Below are 22,755 nucleotides of genomic sequence, written 5' to 3' on the forward strand. Positions count from 1 at the left end.
TTTTATGGGTCTGTTTTGTGTGTGTGTGTGTGTGTGTGTGTGTGTGGGGGGGGGGGGATCCATAGTTTCACAGGGGGGGCCCAGTGATTTCTAGTTACACCCCTGACTGGGAGGTAATGTTGCCTGACCTTCTCTGGCTTGCACTTGCAGTTTGTGGCAGAGGAGTCCGGATGTGAGCCAACAACATTGGTTCACTGCCTGAAGAAGAAGTCCGAGCAAGAAATCATCTCCCTCATCTTATCCATGGTATGTTGGTATGTTGTATCTCATCAGTCTCTTCACCAGGCTTTTTTTTATATTTTAGTTTACACATCACTTTAGTGGATGCAAAATGGATGTGGTAAGTACATTCGCTAAGCAGATGCGCTCTGTCCATTTTACATCCACTCTGCGCTGAAGTAATCGCTGGGACAGCATGACAGCAGCCATGTTCTGTTTGTCACATTACACACAGGCAAAGCTGAGAGCATCTCCAGCCCTCAGCCTGTGACAAATTCACTCCCCTCTCCTCCTCCCCTCTGCCTCTGAAATCTCTGGCTAGTAACCTCCTCCTCCTCCTGCCCAGACTGAGCTCCCATAAGCCCTTGCTACAGTGCCAAGGCACTCTGAAAAAGCTGTGGGTGAGGCTTATTTAGTTTATAGGGAATTAGAGTGTTAAAACAGAACAAAAAAAGTATTTGGCTTGAGGAATGCCCTATAAACTATATGAAAGGAACACAATTATGCAATGAGTAAAAGTTGATCTCGGATCCACTTTAAAGTGGACCTGAACTCTTGCACAGGACAGAAGGAAAACAGAAAAATGCACCCTGTATGTATTTAGAGAGTTTAGCCTGTGTAAGTCCCCCTCATTTGTGTCTAATCACAAATTGTAATTTGATCTCTTCCTGTGTCACATGACTGCCACGGCAGAGATGGCAGATAAGCCCATTTGAAAGCACAGGATGTTAACAATATGTCTGCTTCCATGAATCAGGAAGTAGAAACAGTGCAGATTTATTTGAGGATTTGTATCAGCTGTAACAAAGAAATGTTTTTTTTTAAAGGTTATTACGCTCCTGTGTATCTTTTAGAGCAGAGAGGAGGTTTGAGTTTAGGTCCACTTTAATTAACTCTTTCTGATCTTAAAAAATTGTGAGGTATGTTGTTTCTTATCACTTAAACCACACAATCTAGGCTATCAGCAATAATGGTGATGATTGCGGGATTGTAATAGAAAGAACACTTAAACACTAGGTTCGGTTTGTATTCTTTGGCAATGAAGAGAAGATAGACAAAAGAGGAGGAATGTAAACATAACAGAGCTTTGGAATGTCAATAAACCAGTATAATAAGACATAGCCACAAATTTACATGTTGCAGTCAAGAATTCTGGCCTACAGATTCCAACCACATTCTAGAAGGCATGAGACTGGCTGAGAAACAATTTCATATCCTGCAGCCCCAAGCAGTCAAAATGTAATAGAAAACAGGAAAGCCAACATACAGTATGATAACTAACCCAGGGAATAATAATCTGAACATTTGTATAGTGCTTTTCTCCTGTTGGACTCAAAGCGCTCAAGAGGCCACCCAGCAGTGTTAGGGAGTCTTGCCTTGAACTCCTTACTGAATAGGTACCCTTAATCAATATACTATCCAGCCACTGCTAGGAAGAAAAGGGGGAGGGGAGGGTTGTATTGATAATTTTTAAGATCCCAGGGTTGCCATGTTTTCCTATATTTGAGCTCGGTGTCCCTCAAGGAAGCTGTAAGCGTTTCCATTTGTTGGGTTCCACTAGTGGTTTTAGTCCAATAAAAATTCATCCCTCGGAGAAAAGATACAAACAGAAGACCTGAAAATTCAAGGTCCCCAATGGGTAATTTATTTTCAGTGACAGGTCCTCTTTATTGGTCATGTCTGTTGTGTCTGTGCAGAAATTCATAGTCATACCCGCTTGCGTGGATGGAGTTTTCCTACCAAAACCAGTGGAGGAGATCTTGGCAGCCAAAGAAAACAACAAGTTCCCATTTATGACCGGTGTGAATGAGCAAGAGTTTACATGGCTGATTCCAAAGGTGAGAAATCCAATCGCTGCCAGTTAATGCTGTGGGTCGATTAAATACAATGTTGTTTTTTTTCAACTTTTTTCAATCAAAAATAAGATCATTGGCTAATAATTGCAATAAAGTGTACCTGTAGGGGGATAAAGTGCCACCTCGAGAGGGGAAAGCCCCCTGTCCTCCACCAGCCCGTTCCAGTGCTGGGACCCCTGTAAAATCCAGACAGTTTGTGCATACGCACTAGCACGGACCCACTCGGCTTTCTGCGGTAAAACCCGAGCCTGATCGGGTCCATGCTACTGCGCAAGCACGAGCCATCTGCGCCTGCACAGACAGTAGCACCGACCCAAATGGGCTCAGCTTTTTCCACCAGAACCCAAGAGGGTTCATGTTCCTGCAGAGGCGCAGTGCAGCCGTGCTTCTGAGGAGTTCAGTCCTGGATTGAGCCGATGTAGTAGGATGGTGGAAGCCTCCTGAGGTAATGATAAAAGAGGCGCCCACAACCACTACTGCTGCAGAATTATGCACTTTATTATTTACCTGAGGAAGCGGGCTAGTACCCGTGAGACGTGTTGTCTTATTTTTTGTACATCATTACATTTATTTCAACCCATATGGTTTGTTCATTGATGGAGGTAAGACCGATTTATTTCTATACTCTATGAGTTAAGGTTCAAGTTATATCCTGGGCGCCTCCCACAAGTTTTTTTCCTTCTGAGGTAAGTATCGATTTTTGGGCATTGCAAACCTCCCAGGATTGCTTTAACTTATTAACTAAAACCTCCCAGGTTTGCTTTAACAGCGCTAACTAGTTAGTAGCCTGTAGCCACACGTGGGAGGCAGGGAGTCTCATAGAATTGGTGGAGCACTAGGGAAGACACTGATAGGAGGCAGAAAATTCCAGAGAATGTTTAAAGAGAAGGATGGAGGGAATTTAACATATTAGGCGCAGTACATGAGAAATTTTGGATACAAAAGTAACAGGCACATATTCCCAGACCGGATCAGTGAATAATGGCGCACAGCGCCTATGCATAAAAATGGCGCCACATTAAAAAGATACGCTTATCGCTATTTATCGTTAGTACTGCATAATAATGGCACACAGGGAAAAAAGAAGAAAAACGGCACACACTAACGTTATTTATCAATAGTGGCACACACTAACGCTATTTATCAATAGTGGCACACACTAACGCTATTTATCAATAGTGGCACACAATAACGTTATTTATCAATAGTGGCACACACTAACGTTATTCATCAATAGTGGCACACACTAACATTATTTATCAATAGCCCCCTACATAAGCCAAACTGCAGACGTTATTTAACTGCAAAACGGTGAATGGATTTAATGTAACACTGTCAAGGTTAGGGTTAGGCACCACCGGGGGGGTCTTAGGGTTAGGCACCATCAGGAGGGTAGTTAGGGATAGACACCACCAGGGGGGGGTCTTAGGGTTAGGCACCACCAGGGGGGTCTTAGGGTTAGGCACCACCAGGGGGGTCTTAGGGTTAGGCACCACCAGGGGGGTCTTAGGGTTAGGGATAGGTAAAGGGAGGGTTCTGTGTGAGAGTAGGGTTAGGTATAGTTACAGTACAATATACACCACCGGGGGGGTGGTTAGGGTTAGGCACCACCAGGAGGTGTGGTTAGGGTTAGGCACCACCAGGGGGGGTGGTTAGGGTTAGGCACCACCAGGGGGGTGGTTAGGGTTAGACACCACCAGGGGGGGGGTTATGGGTTAGGGGTAGGTACAGAGAGGGCTCTGTGTGTTAACGCTAAATAACAATAAGGCTTTAACGCTAAATAACAATAAGGCTTTAACATTAAATAGCGATAAGCGGCAAACGGATTAGCGGCAACACCGTGCGCCATTATTCTCAGGCGCCATTTTCAGATGTAAGCTCCCAGACAACAGGTGCAGCACAAGAGAAAAGCTGCAGAAAAAGATTGGGAGATAGTTATTTAGGGAAATAAGAGTTGTTGGTCTTTAGGCAGTTGGGCAGGAGATCCTGGGCAAGAAGCCAGTAGGTAAAGTTGATGGGTATTCGTAGAACGTACCAGAAGACTTGCAGCATGATTGTTACACTATTATTTAATATTTGTGTCTCTGTTAACAGGTTTTGGACTTGCCGATTATTGACAGATTGCCAAAGGAAAATCTCCAGTCACAGCTGAGTTCCGGATTCATGGTAAGGCCTCCAAGTCAGACAGTCTGGTGTAGCATTCAGTAAAAACTATTTTCCCGACACTTTACCATACAGTTAAGTCCAGCAGGCATCTATCGACTTAATGGCAGATCCACTATCCAATTTGATAACTGTTATCAAATCGGATGAAAATCGGTGCTGCCAAGAGCATGCCTGGTTGACTAAGTGACCCATTTAGGGCTGAAATCGGTCTCCATGACTCCCCTATGCAAATTTGCTCGCTTCTGCAGTTGGGCAAATGATTGTACCATTAACAGTGACATAGATGTCCATGGGGGGTGAGACTGCATGAATCAGGAAAATTAGGAGTTCTGTTTTATCCATGTTTAACTTTAGAAACCTGGCTGACATCCAGGATCCATCTGAAAATGGCGCCTGCGAATAATGGCGCACGGTGTTGCCGCTAATCCATTTGTCGCTTATCGCTATTTAACGTTAAAGCCTTATTGTTATTTAGCTCAGTTTATTTTATTGAAAATTAGCGTTAACACACAGAACACTCTCTGTACCTATCCCTAACCCCTAGACCCCCCCTGGTGGTGCCTAACCCTAACCACTTCCCTGGTGGTGCCTAACCCTACCACCCCCCTGGTGGTGCCTAACCCTAACCACTTCCCTGGTGGTGCCTAACCCTACCACCCCCCTGGTGGTGCCTAACCCTAACCACTTCCCTGGTGGTGCCTAACCCTACCACCCCCCTGGTGGTGCCTAACCCTAACCACTTCCCTGGTGGTGTCTAACCCTACCACCCCGCTGGTGGTGCCTAACCCTAAGACCCCAATGCACAAAGGGGTGTCTACGGGCTTCAGGCAGTTAATATATCGTGGGGAGTTCCTATGGTAGGAAGGGTCACCAATCCTCCAAGTAAACCAGATCAATCCATACATATCCCATAAGGTACTCAACTCTCTTATCCAAAGATTTCCATTTATTTCAGTGTTGAATAGGTGTATACAGCATAATACAACCAGCACAACGTTTCGGGTGAGGTTCCCTTTCTCAAGTGCTTGAAGTCCATCACAGGAATACAACATTTATAGAAACATTTCAAATCGCCACACCCAACATTGGGGGGCAGGTTCCAAATCACATTGCAACATTAACCCTATGAACAGCTGTCACTAGAGGAAACACCCGAGACTAAAATCCTCGTTCAAGCCTCCTGGTGACTGCGTCCCCAGCTTGTCCATCCACCAGGCCTCCCTCCTCAAAAGTTCCCTCACATGATCCCTGCCTTCATGTCTTGGGAACACCTCCAACACCTGCCAGCGGAGTATACCACCCACGAAAGGGGTGGTGTACTTTATCAAGTGCCCTTGTGGTCTGGCCTATGTGGGACAGACCACGAGGGAGATTGAATGAACACAAAAGTAACATCAAACAACCCAAAAAAGGTCACAGGTGTCGAAAAAGAGGTTAAAAGAAAGGACCTCCCACTTGCCAGACACTTTGCTGAATATGGGCATAGTGAAAGCCAAACCCAGCTGGCAGGTGTTGATAAACTGATAAATAATGTTACTGTGCGCAATAACGTCTGCTGTTTGGCATTAAAATGGTGCTATTGATAAATAACGTTACTGTGTGCCGTTTTTCTTCTTTTTTCCCTGTGCGCCATTATTATGCAGTACTAACGATGAATAGCGATAAGCGTATCTTTTTAATGCGGCGCCATTTCTATGCATAGGCGCTGTGTGCCATTATTTACTGATCCGGACATCCAGGATGAGATGGTTGAGAGACGGGAGGATACCTTCTCCAGGGTAGTGGTGGAGAGGTCCATGGTATGGAGGGAGATCTGGGTGTCAACTGCATATAGATGGTAGTTGAAGCCCAAAGAGGAGATAAGTTTGCTGATGGAGACGGTGCTAAGTCAAAGCAGCAAGGGGTCAAGAACACAGCCTTAGGGAACCTCAACTGAGAGGGGGTAGAAGGTTGAGGGGGAAGCATTGAAGGAGGTCTTTAAAAGAACAATTTGAAAGATAGGAGGAGAACCAAGCAAGGGCGAGGTCTTGGATACCCGCAGATTGCTTGCAGTGACTGGAGGAGCAGGTGATGATCGAATGTGTCAAATTGTGTCAAATACTGATGAGAAATCAAGGAGGAGGATGGAGTATTTTAAAAATTTGGAAGACCTTGTAACATGATTTTGTCAAATTGCTGTATACCCTACAAAATCATAACCTATGACCCAGACATACTGCGCCACACATGCCCAGTATGTCCACTTTGCACCCTTGGGCCAGGCTGAATTACGTCACCAAACAGGCATGCACTTGCTCCCCCCGCTCCTGCGTCCCAGCGTGCTCCACCGTAGTGAGCAGTACTTGCTGCGCACCTCAGAACACAGGAGCGAAGGGAGCAAACGTGCGCCTGTATGGCAACATTATTTAGCATGGCCACAAGGGTGCAAAGCGGGCATACTGCATATGTGTTGCGCAGTATGTCTGGGTCATAGGTTATGTGAGTCACCCGGTGAGTCGCACGTGCGCAGTACAGTGCTGCCGGTTTTCAGAAGCCCGAGCACTTCCTAAGACTGTCGAAGTCTCCCACGGCGGGAGATTCAAATGGAGGAGCCTGCTGGGGAACGAGGACACCAGGCAGGAGACCGGGAAGGCCTTCCCTCTCCTTAGGTGAGTATCTGTTTTATATTTTCAAACTCACTTCACAATTTTAAAGGTATCACCTAAACCACTTTTGTTGTTATGTCTTCGGATGTTTGCTATAACAGTAGTGAGACACCTAGTGGCTGAACCGTGATTTAACGCACTGCCAGTGGTGTAGCAATAGGGGTTTCAGAGGTCTCGACCGCATCGGGGCCCTTGGGCCAGAGGGGCCCCATAGTACCCTCCCTCAACCGCAGTATTAGCTCTTTATTGGTCCTGTGCTGGTAGTAATCACTTCTATAGATACTTTGAATGGTAGTCATCATTAACAAGCTGATCCCCATCCCCTTCTGGCACCTCTGACACTGTGGTTGTCCTTGGCAGGTTTTGGTGCGCCATATCAACTGTTATGTATAGAGTGCTTGGAGGGGGAGGGGTCGGAATGTAAAACTCGCACTGGGGCTCATAGCTCCTTAGCTAGGCCACTGCTCATTGATACATACAGGGAATGACTCAAGGGACACATAGGATGTTGACTTAAAGGACAACTGAAGTGAGAGGAATATGGAGGCTGCCATATTTATTTCCTGTTAAATAATACCAGTTGCCTGGCAGCCCTGCTGGTCTATCTGGCTGCAATAGTGTCTGAACCACACCAGAAACAAGCATGCAGCTAATCTTGTCAGATCTGACAATAATGTGAGAAACACCTGATCTGCTGCATGCTTGTTCAGGGGCTATGGGTAAAAGTATTGGAGGCAGAGGATGAACAGGACTGCCAGGCAACTGGTATTGCTTAAAAAGAAATAAAAATGGCAGCCTCCATATACCTCTCACCTCAGATGGTTAGCTGAGCATATTTGAAAAATTGTTCGTAAAAAGCTGTGGTTCTTTGCTGCAGACATAAAGTGCCTAAGGTGCCCAGTAATGATACAATCTAGGTTGTACAATCTTACCAAACCTATGTAGCAGAAGGGTAAACTGAGAGAATATACTTTGAATGGATACTCTAGGCCATCCATCATATAACACAGAAGTGGTAAGATTGTACAATCAAGATTGTGTCATAAGTGGCCACCAGCCCCCTGGATTAGTCAATCAGATCTGCTTTAGCCATGAGCTGATAACCAGTTAGAGCTGTTATAAGAAGTCACTTACCGATCGCTGAGAAGCTGTTTGCTGCATTTCCAGGGCTCATTCTCTAACGTTCCAGTCTCGTTGCTGGATGAATACTTTGGCGACACAGATGACCCCCTGGAGCTCCGGAATCGCTTTATTGACCTGCAAAGCGATGTCATGTTTGTCATCCCGGCAATCACTGTAGCGAAACATCACCGAGGTACGAGGCAAACCACCGTCACCGTTTACCGTGGCCTAAATCCAGATCACCAAAGTACAACTTGCACACGACAAAAAGTTTCTTAAGTACTGCACGTTGAATACATGCATGCCCCCTATATTATCGGAGCTGCTCCAGTGCTGCATTAAATTGCAGCCGGAATTTTTTACTGAGAAACTCCCACATCCTCCGCAAGCCTCATTTACATTCTTGCTCCTCCCTCCCCACTCATTGGCTCAAAGTAAACCTGAGGCAAACCTTGGGTAAAAAAAAAACACATACCTTACTAATAAGAGGGACACCTCTGGTTCCTGTAGAGGCTGCCCGTGTCCTCCTCGCCGCTTGCCAGGACCCCCCTTCCACCCCGAGGATACGGGCTGCGCACCTCTTCATGCACAAGCGCAGTCATGCTACGTCCACGCACGTGCCTGAGCAGTAGCACTGAGCGGCTTGTGCATTCTTCCATATTTCCCCTTTTTAAGAAAACACCCAGTGTAGGGTCCCCCCTCCCAAACCTCTTTAACCACTTCAGCCCGCAGGTATTTTTCACCTTATGGACGAGAGGAATTTTCACATTTCAGCGGAGCGCCCATTCATTCCCCAATAACTTTATCACTGCTTATCACAACAAAAAATACTGTTTTTTCCACCACCAATTAGGCTTTCTTTGGGTGGTACATTATGCTAAGAATTATTTTAAATTTAAAAATAATTCTTATTTTATTCTTAATTTATTAAATTACTTTTAATATTTCTAAATGCACTATAATGGAAATAATACAAAAAAGTGGAAAAAAGTAATTATTTTTCAGGTATCAGCCATTATAGTTTTAAAATAATTCATGCTACCATAATTAAAATCCACACATTTTATTTGACCATTTGTCCCGTTTATTGCAACGTTAAAATTATATCCCTAGTATAATGTATGGTGACAATATTTTATTTGGAAATAAAGGGGCATTTTTTCAGTTTTACATCCATCACTAATTTTCAGCCCATTATTTAATAATTATATGCCCTCTTGACATAGATATTCATTTTTTTTATTCCCTTTATTCAGTAGGTGTAATTTTACTATTTGGCCAGAAGATGTCCCCGCTGAACAAAATCCTATTAGCTACGTTGTACGCCACATAGGATACATGTAACTAGGGAAGTGACGCAAGGTTTCAATGGAAGCCTATGATCACAGTGCCTGCGGGGAGATTAATGAATGGGAACTTTGTTCCCATTCATAAATCTAACGATCGGCGGCGGAAAACAGCAGAAATCTATGGCAGGAGATAGCACTGCGGCTCTATTTAAGAATAAACACTGTTTTTGAAGCTCGCGTCCGCGCAGCATAAATGGTTAAAGGATAACCGAGGTGACATGAGATAGACATGTGTATGTACAGTGCCAAGCACACAAATAACTAGACTGTGTTCCTTTTTTTCTTTCTCTGCCTGAAAAAGTTAAACATCAGGTATGCAAGTGAAAGTTTCTGTCCGGGTCGGGACCGGGTCAGACTTTAGCATAACCCTCACCACTGATAAGTAATTACAGCCATAAAACACTTTTCTGTCAGTAAATGGCTTCTGAGAGCAGGAAAGAGATAAAACGGGTCAATAATTCATAGATTGAAGCTCTGGCATACTTCAATGAAGGTGTCATTGAGCCGATTCAATGAAACAGTCAAAACTTAAAAACTAGATTTAAATATAAAATAAAACTGTGGGATATCTAAAAAAAAAAAAAAAAAAAAGTCATTTTTAGGAGAAGGAGGATAGATGCAATTGTTTATCTCATCAGTTTATTTTCACCTCAGATGTCCTTTAACCCCTTATCACCCATGCAGCCCAGATCTCATGAGACTCCGTACCCTGACCTTGTTCCATGATGTGGGGAGCCTCTAGAAGAGAGGGGCAGCCATGCCTCCCACCTAAAGCCTTTGTCCAACCATGGAGGCACAAAAACTGGAGCAAATATGGAGCAGCTGCCCAGAGTACCTGTCCAGAATCCTTGTGTAAACTGAGACCCTGACTGGCTACTTTAGTGACATTGTATCTATGTTAATAAGTAAGGCCCATTGTCTTGTTTCTGTGCAGATTCTGGATCACCCGTCTACTTCTATCAGTTCCGGCACCGCCCCTCCATGTATAAGGACAGCAGACCAGGCTGGGTGAAGGCCGACCACACTGATGAGCTGTTGTTCACACTTGGACGTACCTTTGTCAGAGACGGCGCCCTATATAAGTCACGTATGTCAGATGTCTTTAGAGGAGGTGGGCGGGGCTTGATCATGTATGAAAGTAGGAGGGAGGAAAGGTGATGTCATCATTAGCAACCATTCTGTCAGTGGTTTCCAAGGCAAACTGTGCACTGCTTCCCACTGCACCACATTCTGCATAACGTTCCACTGATATATGTCCAGGCACACACGTCTTCCTAGCTTCCTGTTGGCTGCCAGTGGCAGAGCTTATTTCTGTCTGTATAAAGCTCAGTGATTAGCTGATAAATAAATCCTCCCACTTCAGATGTGCTTACATGCCACTAGAGGGAGTTCTTACATGCCACTAGAGGGTGATGTGCTTACATGCCACTAGAGGGAGTTCTTCTGTGTATCACTATATACTGTAGATGGTGGATGCCAGGTTGCCTGATGTATGGCTGCCTTAAAGAGGAACTTCAGTGAAAACCATGTATAAAAAAAAGTGCTTCATTTTTACAATAATTATGTATAAATGATTTAGTCAGTGTTTTCCCATTGTAGAATCCTTCCTCTCCTTGATTTACATTCTGACATTTATCACATGGCGACATTATTACTGCTGTCAGGTGATGTCAGTGGAAGGAGCTGCTGCTTGCTTTTTTGGCAGTTAGAAACAACTGTAAACAGCTATTTCCCACAATGCAATGACAGGAAACTGCCAGCCCAGGACCATGGTCCTCACAGTTTCCTGTGGGAGGGGTTTCACCACAATATCAGCCATACAGAGCCCCCTGATGATCCGTTTGTGAAAAGGCAAAGATTTCTCATGGGAAAGGGGGTATCAGCTACTGACTGGGATGAAGTTCAATTCTTGGTCACGGTTTCTCTTTAAGATAACATCAACATAAAGCTGACATTTTGCGTTTTCCATGCGTCCATTACTGGTAGCCAGAATCAGCCTCCTCTTTATCTCTTCTAGGCAATTTCCCAGAGGAGGAGAAAAACCTCAGCAGAACCATGATGAAATACTGGGCCAATTTCGCACGAACTGGGTGAGCAGTTGCGATTTCAGTAGTAGATTGTCTTGTGTGAAAACTGCATGTCAAATGTTCTGTTTGTCCATGTTGTGGATTTATTGTCTAACATTGAATGTAATTTGTGGAGATTTGCTCTGTATAGGTGGATAATTCCTCTCCATCTGTGTCCTTTTATCTTTTTTTGTATGCAATTTTTAAACATGTGTTAAATCAAACCTGTGACGTTCTAAAAGAAAAAAAAAGATACTTACCTCAGTAGAGCGAAGCCTTGGATCCTCCAGAAGCTTCTTGGATCCTTCTTGAGCCCGCCACTGCCAGAGGCACAGCTATAAGGTGGCTCACTGGCCTCCCTAAGTGCCCCCGCTTCTCTCTCTCCCTCCCTCTGCAGCGGAATGCAGAAACGTTAATAATAACAAAAGACTCACCAGCCCTGACGTTCTCTCTCCTCTGCAGCGTGCCCAGTATCCTCTTCTTGGTAACAAACACAGACAAACACAGAACATTTATATCGCACTTTTCTCCTGGCGGACTCAAAGCCCCAGAGCTGCAGCCACAAGGATGCGCTCTATAGGCAGTAGCAGTGTTAGGGAGTCTTGCCCAAGGTCTCCTACTGAATAGGTGCTGGCTTACTGAACAGGCAGAGCCGAGATTCGACCCCTGGTCTCCCGTGTCAGAGGCAGAGCCCTTAACCATTACACTATCCAGCCACAGTGACATCATGTGACAAGAGACCCACTGGTACCCAGCGTCCTGCTGGGGGCACTCCTGGATATCTAAACAGCATTTGTGCATTTGGCTTAACCCAAGACTACGCCCACATTCTGATGCATGACCACATCCATTTTTGCATGGGGAGGGGGCGCAAAAACTGTCACCGGGCGCTTAAAACCCTAGCTACACCTGTCAGGAACCGGCCCCACGACATGCCTGCAGAGATGTCCTGATGGTTTTTTTTTTACCAAATAGAGAGCAGCCTTATTTAACCTCCTTAGCGGTTATCACGAGTTCAACTGGGGAAGGGGGGGGGGGGGGACCTGCCAGGAGCGGTAACCCCAAGCTCAACTCGTGGTAGCCACCGGGAGGTCTATGCAGAGCAATGAGCGCAGCAGGCGTTTTAACTCACCACCTGGGGGATCCCAACGTCGGCCACCATTCTTCTTCCTCTCCTCCGAGGCTCTGCTTCCCCTTGGTGAGATTGCCAACGATAGCCGGCAATCGCACTATAGGGTTACAGAGGACGAAGGGAAAACTGCAGCGCTGGATCCCTGGGAGGTGAGTGAGTGCTGGGCTGCTGCAGAACTTCCTAGCAGCATGATTTTTTCCAGGTTTTAGGATCTAAAAGCATGCAAAAAATTGCACCACATTTACATCCTAAAATCCGGAAAGAATCATAACGCCAAGGGGGTCCAGCTAAAACAAGGCTGTCGCCCTCAACCACACTTTGCGAGACTGAGCTTGTGACGCAGTTCTGGGTCAGTCGAGCCCAGTAGCTGTAGATCAGCCTCCAGAGAAGGCTTCTCAGGGTTAGGTAGATCATCCTGGAGGGATACATCCTCCGACCTGCTGCGAGCTGCTTCTGCTGACGTTGGAGCAAGGGCTTACTCTGCCTCATCATACTCCTCCAGGGCACGGACTAGCTGCTCCTTAGTAGTCTCAATGCCTCTGTGCTCACATAGGTTAAGCAGGTCATCTCGGCTCTTCCTTGTGTAGCTGAGTGCCTTATCAGCCAGATAGAAAAGAAAAACAAGATGAGGGGAGGGAAATCAAAATGTGTGTCTTTAAAAAAAAAAAGTATATACATTCTGCACTGAGTAGACTTCTGTAGACTAGTTGCTTCTACCGTACTAAAGCATGCGGGCTTTAGTACACATGTTCAGCACTAATGTACTAAGCAATGTCCAAACAAGCTGCTACCAAAATATGTCAGGAACTGCCGGCCCCATGACATGCATGCAGCGACAGGTCCTGATGGTTTTTAACCAAATCGAGAGGAGGAGCAGCTAAAACAAGGCTGTCACCCTTAACTACACTTTGCCACCACTAGCAGTCGTCTGGGAACCATACTGCTAGACACCATACACACACAGATTCCTGCACCGAAAGGAGATCTGTCCCTGTCTATGGCAATTACAACAATTTCATGCAGTGCTGGCGAGCTGCACACACTCAGGCTGGAGTTCACGAATCTTGGGTCAGCCGCGGGCTTTAGGCCAAAACTACTGGAGCACCACACACGCCCAATGCAATCTCGCATGGGTAGCAATGACACAACCGAGCATACAAAACAGCACTAATCTGTAACTGGGAGCTGGTAAAGCTCAGGAAATCCACTTGCTGGCCAAGCAGCAGTAATCAGGTGTTGCTGCTCACAGTGATGACTTGCTGCAGCTTTCTATTAGGAGTGATAACACAGGGTTACTGCTGCTTGGCCAGCAGGTGGAATTCCTCAGCTTTTTCAGCTCCCAGTCCGACACTGTGTAACACAATACTCTACACAGTCTCTCTCTAGGTCTAGGAGATGTAAATCATCTGCTTAGTACACAGAATACTAACTTATTAAATAAAGATTTAATATTACAAAAAGTGGAACAAGTGCAGTATATACAAAATATTGACGAAAACAAAAGTATAAATGACAATGACACACAACAAGACATTTGCTTATCAAAATAATAAGGAATAAAACAGAAATCAAACTTTACCCAGAGTAGGGCCTGTTTCCACTACACGCAGATTCTGCATGCAGAAAACTGACTCCAATGAATGCCTATGGGCCTGTTTCCACTGAACGCGATTTTTCTGATGCAGATTTCCCATAGGCATTCATTGGAGTCCGTTTTCTGCATGCAGAATCTGCGTGTAGTGGAAACAGGCCCTAATAGGTCTAATTTCCTGGTTGTGAAATACACGACTTAGATGATTAGATGAGGGACTTCTAGCTCAGGAAGCCACCTTTGGAGAAAGATGCTTACTGAATTCTGAGAGCCGTTTCTTAACCTCTTAAGGACCGCGGTGTTAAACCCCCCTAGTGACCAGGTCATTTTTTACTAAATAGTTCACTGCAGGTTTAAGGCCGCTACCCCTTTTCTGCCCACCAACAGAGCTCTCTGTTGGTGGGCTATGATCGCTCCCAGGATGTTTTTTTTTTTTTTTTGTAAATAGCAAATTGTAAATGCCTTAGATCGCAGCGCTGTATAGTCTTATTAGACGGCGGTTTTGCTGTCTAAGAGTCTCCGAGCGGTTCCATCATTCCATCGGGGATGCGTGCGCATTGGCAAGCGCAATCTCCTGCAATCCCCGCCCCTAGCACATAACGCCGCGTGGAGTGGTCCTGGGGCTGCCGCCGTGTTCACGCCAATCGGCATGGGGCGATCGGTATGCGGTTAAGGTGTGTGTGTGTGGGGGGGGGGGGGGGGGGGGAATACTCTGAGGCTACTCAAAGCCTCTAATCCAAAAATAATTTCTTCCTTGGTACATCCAGGCCCCACTCATGTAAGCAAACATCAGAGATGTTCCTGCATCCTGCATCTGTTCAGGTGTTTTGACAGTTCCCTATGAGGCTGGTTTCACATATGACATACTGTGAAAAAGTAGCGCTTTCGGATGGTGCGTTTGCGGTTTGCTATTGCGTTGTTACTGCGTTTTTGGTGCCTTTTGCGTTTCCATTTTTTTACGCAGATGTGTTTTTCATAAGTTTTAATGCGTTTGCGGTTTCGCTTATGGAAAACGCATATGCGATTTGTATGCGTTTTTTCTAATTCATGCAAATCACTAGGAAGACAACAGGCAGCGGAAACACATCATAGATCTTTACTTTTTAATTAAATTGCATTAAACACATGAAAAACGCACTGCATATGCGTTACCATAGACTTTCATTATGTGCGTTTTGGCAGGCAGCCTGCATATTCTGCAACACTAGCAGCGTTTGCGGACTGCATACTGTACAAACGCATTGAAACGCAGCTTCTTCTGCGTCCCATAGACTAACATTGCTGCACAAAACACGTTTCCCGCTACGCTAGCGTTTCTGCCATGTGCGCACTCAGCCTGAGGGCTCTTTCACATCAGAGCTGGCGTTGGAGAACGCTTAACGCATACGTTTTGTTGTATGCGATTTAATGCGTTTTGATATGCGTTGCACTGCAGTGAGTGTGCGTTTTTAATGCGTTACAGCACATAGGAAAACGCAGGTAATTTTTTTTTCTTTTTTAGTTTTCAACTTTCTACTATGTTCCTCTGTTGCATTCTGGGATTTTATGCCTGCGTTGAAAACGTTTTTAAAACGTGCATAGCTTGCGCTTCACATTGACTAACATTGTAACGCGTAACGCTAGCGTCGGGCGAAAAACTGCGCCTGGGTGCGTCGTACCGCACCGCACAAAAAGCTGCGTTATATGTGAAAGTAAAAGTCCTTGGCTAACGCAAACTTCAGCCGCTGCGTTACAACGCTCAAAATCTGCGCAGATGTGAAAGAGCCCTGAATGTGTTTGCATATGACAAGCTTAAAGAGAGACTGCAGCCTAAAAAATTACCTGTTTTTAATAGCCAGTCCTCTTAAACATTAATGCCATGGCTGAAACACTACATTCCCGCAGTAGACCGAGGTCTTAATCACCCCAAAATCCAAAATTTGGGGCTCCTTAGGTGTAGAGACAGAGCTTTGTGCAGTAGTTCTGCCTCTACTCGCGTCAGTCTTCTTTCACTGAGGGCGGAGATTGACGCGAATGGAGGCAGAGCTACAGCACAATGCTCTGCCTCCCCCGGGCAGCAAAATCCACGACCTGGAAAGTCATGGATTTTTGCCCTGGGATTTTGGGGGAATAAAACCTCGTTCTGCCATGGGAATGCAGTGTTTCAGCTATACCATTAATACTGAAGAGGACTGGCTGTTAAAAAGAGGGAATTTTTTTAGGCTTCACACTCTCTTTAAAGAGAATCTGTATTGTTAAAATCACACAAAAGTAAACATACCAGTGCGTTAGGGGACATCTCCTATTACCCTCTGTCACAATTTGGCCGCTCCCCGCCGCATTGAAAAGTGGTTAAAAACAGTTTTAAAAAGTTTGTTTATAAACAAACAAAATGGCCACCAAAACAGGAAGTAGGTTGATGTACAGTATGTCCACACATAGAAAATACATCCATACACAAGCAGGCTGTATACAGCCTTCCTTTTGAATCTCAAGAGATCATTTGTGTGTTTCTTTCCCCCTGCATCTCTCATGCACTGAAGTTTCAGGCTGCTCTTTTCTTCCTGCAAACAGCTTTGCCCTTGTCTGTAATTCCTCACTATGTGAAAGCCCAGCCAGCTCAGAGGACGATTTATCCAGCTTGTAAAAGATAAGAGAGAAGAGAGAAGCTGCTCTAATCTAAATAACACACAGGCAGTGTGTATAGAGGGGCCTGGAAGGGGGAGTTCATAGCAGAACCACAACACTGAAGAACTTGGCAGCCTTCCAGACACAGGCCTGACAAGTCTGACAAGAGAGAGATAAGTTGATTTATTACAGAGACTGTGATAGTACAAAGTGCTGCAGTAAGCCAGAACACATTAGAATAGCTTTTGGAACTTGTAGGATGATAAAAAACAGGATGCAATTTTTGTTACGGAGTCTCTTTAAAGAGAATCTGTATTGTTAAAATCGCACAAAAGTAAACATACCAGTGTGTTAGGGGACATCTCCTATTACCCTCTGTCACAATTTCGCCGCTCCCCGCCACATTAAAAGTAGTCAAAAACAGTTTTAAAAAGTTTGTTTATAAACAAACAAAATGGCCACCAAAACAGGAAGTAGGTTGATGTACAGTATGTCCACACATAGAAAATACATCCATACACAAGCAGGCTGTATACAGCCTTACTTCTGAATCTCAAGAGATCACTTGTGAGTGTTTACCTTCTGACCCCTTCAGCTCTCACCCACTGAAGTGACAGGCTTCCTGCAGACAGCTCTGCCTGTGTCTTTAATTCCTCAGTATGTGACAGCCCAGCTCCTTTCACAGCCTAACAGAGGAGGATTTTTATCCAGCTCTCTTCTATCACTGATAAGATAGCAGAGAAGCTGCAGGCTTATGTAAATAACACACACACTGGAGTGTGAATAGAGGAACAGATCAGCACGGAAGAGTTGGCAGCCTTCCAGACACAGGCCGACAAGTCTGACAGGGGAAAGATACATTGATTTATTACAGAGACTGAGATAGTACAAAGTGCTGCAGTAAGCCACAACACATTAGAATAGGTTTAGGAACTTGTAGGATGGTAGAAAAAACGTTGTAATTTTTGTTACAGAGTCACTTTAACACTGAGCAATGGCTAGCTTCCTCGTTCTAGTGGGCTTAATGAATGGGCGCTGTCTAGGTGTTATATTAAAATATCCTTACAAAAGTCTACAAAGGAAATGAAATACAATGCATACCGTTTACATAAGGTGGTATTTCACAACCTGCTTACATTTTCACACACAATAGACATGATGATGTGTAGACAAAATGGATTCCCCACAAGGTCCACTACTAGCCAAGATGGCTAACTTGTCCTGAACATGTCACAACACCTCTGCCCACCGCTGGTCGCCGGGACACTCTTCTTTGCCTCAGTCGTGCTCCCATCCGTGAACAGCGCAGGCACACTGACGACCCATGGCTCTGCTTGTCCACAGAGGAAAAGGCCATGCATGATTGGCTCCATGCTACTGAGCAGGTACGGCCATCTTCTGCCTGCACAGTGCGCCCGTGCTTGTTTATGGACGGGAGCGAGAACGTACAAACCTATTCGACAAGTCCTTATTGAATAGGTTCAGAAAGTCCCAGTGCTGGACCGGTGAGCTTGATGGGGACGGGGGAAGCTTCAGGACTATCTACAGGCTTTCCTTTTTTAAGATGAGTAACTTTTTTATCAATATTTGACCTCATGTTAACTTTAATAAAGTTTTTTTTTTTTTTTATTTACATACAGCAGAATTCCTTTAAAGAGGTTTTGTGGGGAGTTTGAAAATAAAAATGGACACTTACCTGGGGCTTCTACCGGCCCCCTGCAGCTGTAATGTCCCACCCCGTCCTCCAACGATCCTCTGTTCTTCACCGCTGGTCCTGGTCTAATTATGATTCTAACAAGACTGCGGCTGCATGGCCTTGGCCACGCGCATGCTTTCTCCTGCGCATGTGATTGGGAGCTTACTGCGCAAGCGCAGTACAAGAAAACTTCAGACTGTGCCTGTACAGTAAGCTCCTGATGTACATCTTCAAGATCCGCACCATCAGATAAATCACTTTATTTAAAGATAACATTTAAAACATGATAAAAACAGCGTGGGTCACAACAGGTGACGCACAGGCGTTTCGGACTTCCACAGTCCTTTGTCACTCAGTGTGGGTCTATGAAGATTTGACAAAGGACTGTGGAAGTCCGAAATGCCTGTGCGTCATCTGTTGTGACCCACGCTGTTTTTATCATGTTTTAAATGTTATCTTTAAATAAAGTGATTTATCTGATGGTGCGGATCTTGAAGATGTACTACTGATTGCTCTTTGCTCCAGAGTGGATCCCTGCACGTCACATTTAAACATTGGTGCATGAACATTTCTACCAATATACAGTAAGCTCCTGATGACAGGCAGGGGGGAACCAAGGATCGTAGGAGTACTGCGCGGGACATGACAGCTGCAGGGGGCCGGTAGAAGCCCCAGGTAAGTGTCCATTTTTATTTTCATACACCCCCACCCCACAAACAGACAGAACCTCTTTATAGTAAGCTCCAAGGGACCAGGAAAAGTAGTTTTTACTATAGCAAAAGTTTACTATATCAGAATTGGTCATACATTGTACAGGATCTTCTCAAAAAATTAGCATATTGTGATAAAGTTCATTATTTTCTGTAATATACTGATAAACATTAGACTTCATATATTTTAGATTCAAATACACACAACTGAAGTAGTTCAAGCCTTTTATTGTTTTAATATTGATGATTTTGGCATACAGCTCATGAAAACCCAAAATTCCTATCTCAAAAAATTAGCATATTTCATCCGACCAATAAAAGAAAAGTGTTTTAAAAACAAAAAAAGTCAACCTTCAAATAATTATGTTCAGTTATGCACTCAATACTTGGCCGGGAATCCTTTTGCAGAAATGACTGCTTCAATGCGACGTGGCATGGAGGCAATCAGCCTGTGGCACTGCTCAGGAGTTATGGAGGCCCAGGATGCTTCAATAGCGACCTTAAGCTCATCCAGAGTGTTGGGTCTTGCGTCTCTCAACTTTCTCTTCACAATATCCCACAGATTCTCTATGGGGTTCAGGTCAGGAGAGTTGGCATGCCAATTGAGCACAGTAATACCATGGTCATGGTCAGTAAACCATTTACCTGTGAGCAGGTGCCAGGTCGTGCTGAAAAATGAAATCTTCATCTCCATAAAGCTTTTCAGCAGATGGAAGCATGAAGTGCTCCAAAATCTCCTGATAGCTAGCTGCATTGACCCTGCCCTTGATAAAACACAGTGGACCAACACCAGCAGCTGACATGGCACCCCAGACCATCACTGACTGTGGGTACTTGACACTGGACTTCAGGCATTTTGGCATCTCCCTCTCCCCAGTCTTCCTCCAGAATCTGGCACCTTGATTTCCGAATGACATGTAAAAGTTGCTTTCACCCGAAAAAAGTACTTTGAACCACTGAGCAACAGTCCAGTGCTGCTTCTCTGTAGCCCAGATCAGGCGCTTCTGCCGCTGTTTCTGATTCAAAAGTGGGTTCATGCTTCCATCTGCTGAAAAGCTTTACGGAGATGAAGATTTCATTTTTCAGCACGACCTGGCACCTGCTCACAGTGCCAAAACCACTGGTAAATGGTTTATTGACCATGGTATTACTGTGCTCAATTGGCCTGCCAACTCTCCTGACCTGAACCCCATAGAGAATCTGTGGGATATTGTGAAGAGAAAGTTGAGAGACGCAAGACCCAACACTCTGGATGAACTTAAGGCCGCTATCGAAGCATCCTGGGCCTCCATAACACCTGAGCAGTGCCACAGGCTGATTGCCTCCATGCCACGCCGCATTGAAGCAGTCATTTCTGCAAAAGGATTCCCGAACAAGTATTGAGTGCATAACTGAACATAATTATTTGAAGGTTGACTTTTTTTTGTTTTAAAAACACTTTTCTTTTATTGGTCGGATGAAATATGCTAATTTTTTGAGATAGGAATTTTGGGTTTTCATGAGCTGTGTGCCAAAATCATCAATATTAAAACAATAAAAGGCTTGAACTACTTCAGTTGTGTGTATTTGAATCTAAAATATATGAAAGTCTAATGTTTATCAGTACATTACAGAAAATAATAACCTTTATCACAATATGCTAATTTTTTGAGAAGATCCTGTATATTTATACAGACACATTTTCTGGGATTACTTGCCAAGTACAATGAATCTGCCCTCAATCAACCATTCATCACATACGGCAGGAAGAGCTATAGACCAATTGAGGCCATAGGTGATGTAGCAGCTTTGGCTCCGCCTGCCTTTCACCTGGACACCTACCAGGCCTGAGGCACCTGCCTTGGTTGCCTCATGAGCAGAGAATGATTACCATGAAATGGCACCCTAGGCAACATACAAAATTTGTCTCCCCCTAATGGCTCCAAAGCTTCTTTGGTAAGGTAAAGTGACTGGGGCTCAGAAAAGCTGCCAGCCAGGCTCCTGGACACCCACCAGGCCCTAAGCACCTCCCTAAGTTGCCTTTGTGGATGATCTGGCTCGGCTTGTGGGTATTCCAGCTCTGAAATCTTGATCCTTATATCTTTCTTGTGTTTTCTCTGGAGCTTAACTTGTCTTCTTTCACTCCCTGCAGAGACCCCAATGGCCCAGGCCTGGTTCACTGGCCGCAGTACGACCAGGATGAGGACTATCTGCAGATCGATATACACCCGAGAGCTGCTCAGAGACTGAAGGCTGAACAGTATGATTTCTGGACCAGAATTCTTCCTGAGAGAATCCAGAAGATGACCGGACAGACTGGAGACCGCGCTGAGCTGTAGAGTGGTCAGAGGAGGAGATAACTGCAGCAGCCACAGAGCTCGGAAACACAGAGATCTTACTTACCAAAGAAATGTTTCCAACTGCACTTACTCACCAATAGGGGGCCTTAGAGTTTTACTTACTTTTCATTTTATTTTTTTTTAATTCTCTTTTATTTATTTTTTTTTTAGAAACAAAACAAAAAAAATTACAACCAACATTTCAGAACAAGTGTTGTAACAAAAGCAGACACAATCAATCCAAACACACTGCAAATGATTCTATTGATTGCTCACTGAACTTTTTGTCTGATATTATTTAAAGGGTAAAGGGGCATACACACATCAGATAAAAGTCTTTGTAAAATGAAAGATCACAGACCAATCTTACCCCCTTCCATGTAGTATGAGAGCCATACCTACACAGTCTATTCTATGGAGCTGAACTCCCCATCAGATAGAAATCTTTGCAAGATGCTGCACACATTCAACAGATCAGTATCTGCAAAAGATCCGTTTCTGCAAAATGCATTCATAGTCTATGATATCTGCAGATCTCATACACACCTTGTTTAACAGACATTCATCTGCAGATCAGATCCACCAGGATGGATCTTCAGATCTGCAGATGTTTGTCCTTAAATGAGGATCTGCAGATATCATAGACTATGAATGCATTTTGCAGATACTGATCTGTTGAATGTGTACAGCATCTTTGTGTGTAGAATCCTGCAAAGATTTCTATCTGATGGGTGTACTCAGCTTAATAGAATAGACTGTGTAGGTATGGCTCTCATACTACATAGAAGGGGGTAAAATTGGTCTGTGATCTTTCATTTTCCAAAGACTTTTATCTGATGTGTGTACCCACCTTAACTCCAGGTTGAGAAAAAAAGGCCCCAATGTAACTCGTTAATCTTGCATTTGTATGATTAAGCAGCCCAGTTATAACCATGCTGTACAGTTAAGCCCGGTTCACATTAGCGTTAAAAACGGTGCATTAGCGGATCCTAACGGAATGAATCCTAATGCATATGAATGGATCCAATGTTCACCTACGAATCCATTCACATTGGTCTGTTAAAACGGATGCGTTTCGCACGATCCGCTGAACGGACTGCAATTTTTCCAGACTGCTGAGCCCAGCAAAACGGAAACAGAAGCTGAAACGCTGCACTGGGGGCAATTAGAAAATGGAACTAGTGAAGAAAGGGAACGTTCTAGCCAGCAAAATCCACCTGGCTGATGGGGGTCTGGGGGAGGGTGGCTAGTGAGTGAGGAGAAACGGAACAGAAGCAG

The 22,755-nt window shown here is 44.6% G+C and overlaps 1 protein-coding gene across 4 annotated transcripts in view; it reads left to right on the top strand.

The window, feature by feature from the left end:
* LOC137538964 (fatty acyl-CoA hydrolase precursor, medium chain-like) overlaps window positions 1–21,804 on the top strand; it is an 86,557-nt gene extending 64,753 nt beyond the window's left edge. For all 4 annotated transcript variants that reach the window (XM_068261413.1, XM_068261411.1, XM_068261414.1 and 1 more), the window contains 7 exons: window positions 151–246; window positions 1,917–2,057; window positions 4,170–4,241; window positions 8,054–8,201; window positions 10,292–10,444; window positions 11,375–11,447; window positions 21,291–21,804. In XM_068261413.1, coding sequence (XP_068117514.1) covers window positions 151–246; window positions 1,917–2,057; window positions 4,170–4,241; window positions 8,054–8,201; window positions 10,292–10,444; window positions 11,375–11,447; window positions 21,291–21,477 — 870 coding nt within the window. In that variant the 3' untranslated portion in view covers window positions 21,478–21,804. The remainder of the gene's footprint in view (window positions 1–150; window positions 247–1,916; window positions 2,058–4,169; window positions 4,242–8,053; window positions 8,202–10,291; window positions 10,445–11,374; window positions 11,448–21,290) is intronic.
* Window positions 21,805–22,755: the final 951 nt, after the last annotated feature.

Source organism: Hyperolius riggenbachi, chromosome 11 (assembly GCF_040937935.1).
Source record: "Hyperolius riggenbachi isolate aHypRig1 chromosome 11, aHypRig1.pri, whole genome shotgun sequence".
Classification (NCBI taxonomy): domain Eukaryota; kingdom Metazoa; phylum Chordata; class Amphibia; order Anura; family Hyperoliidae; genus Hyperolius; species Hyperolius riggenbachi.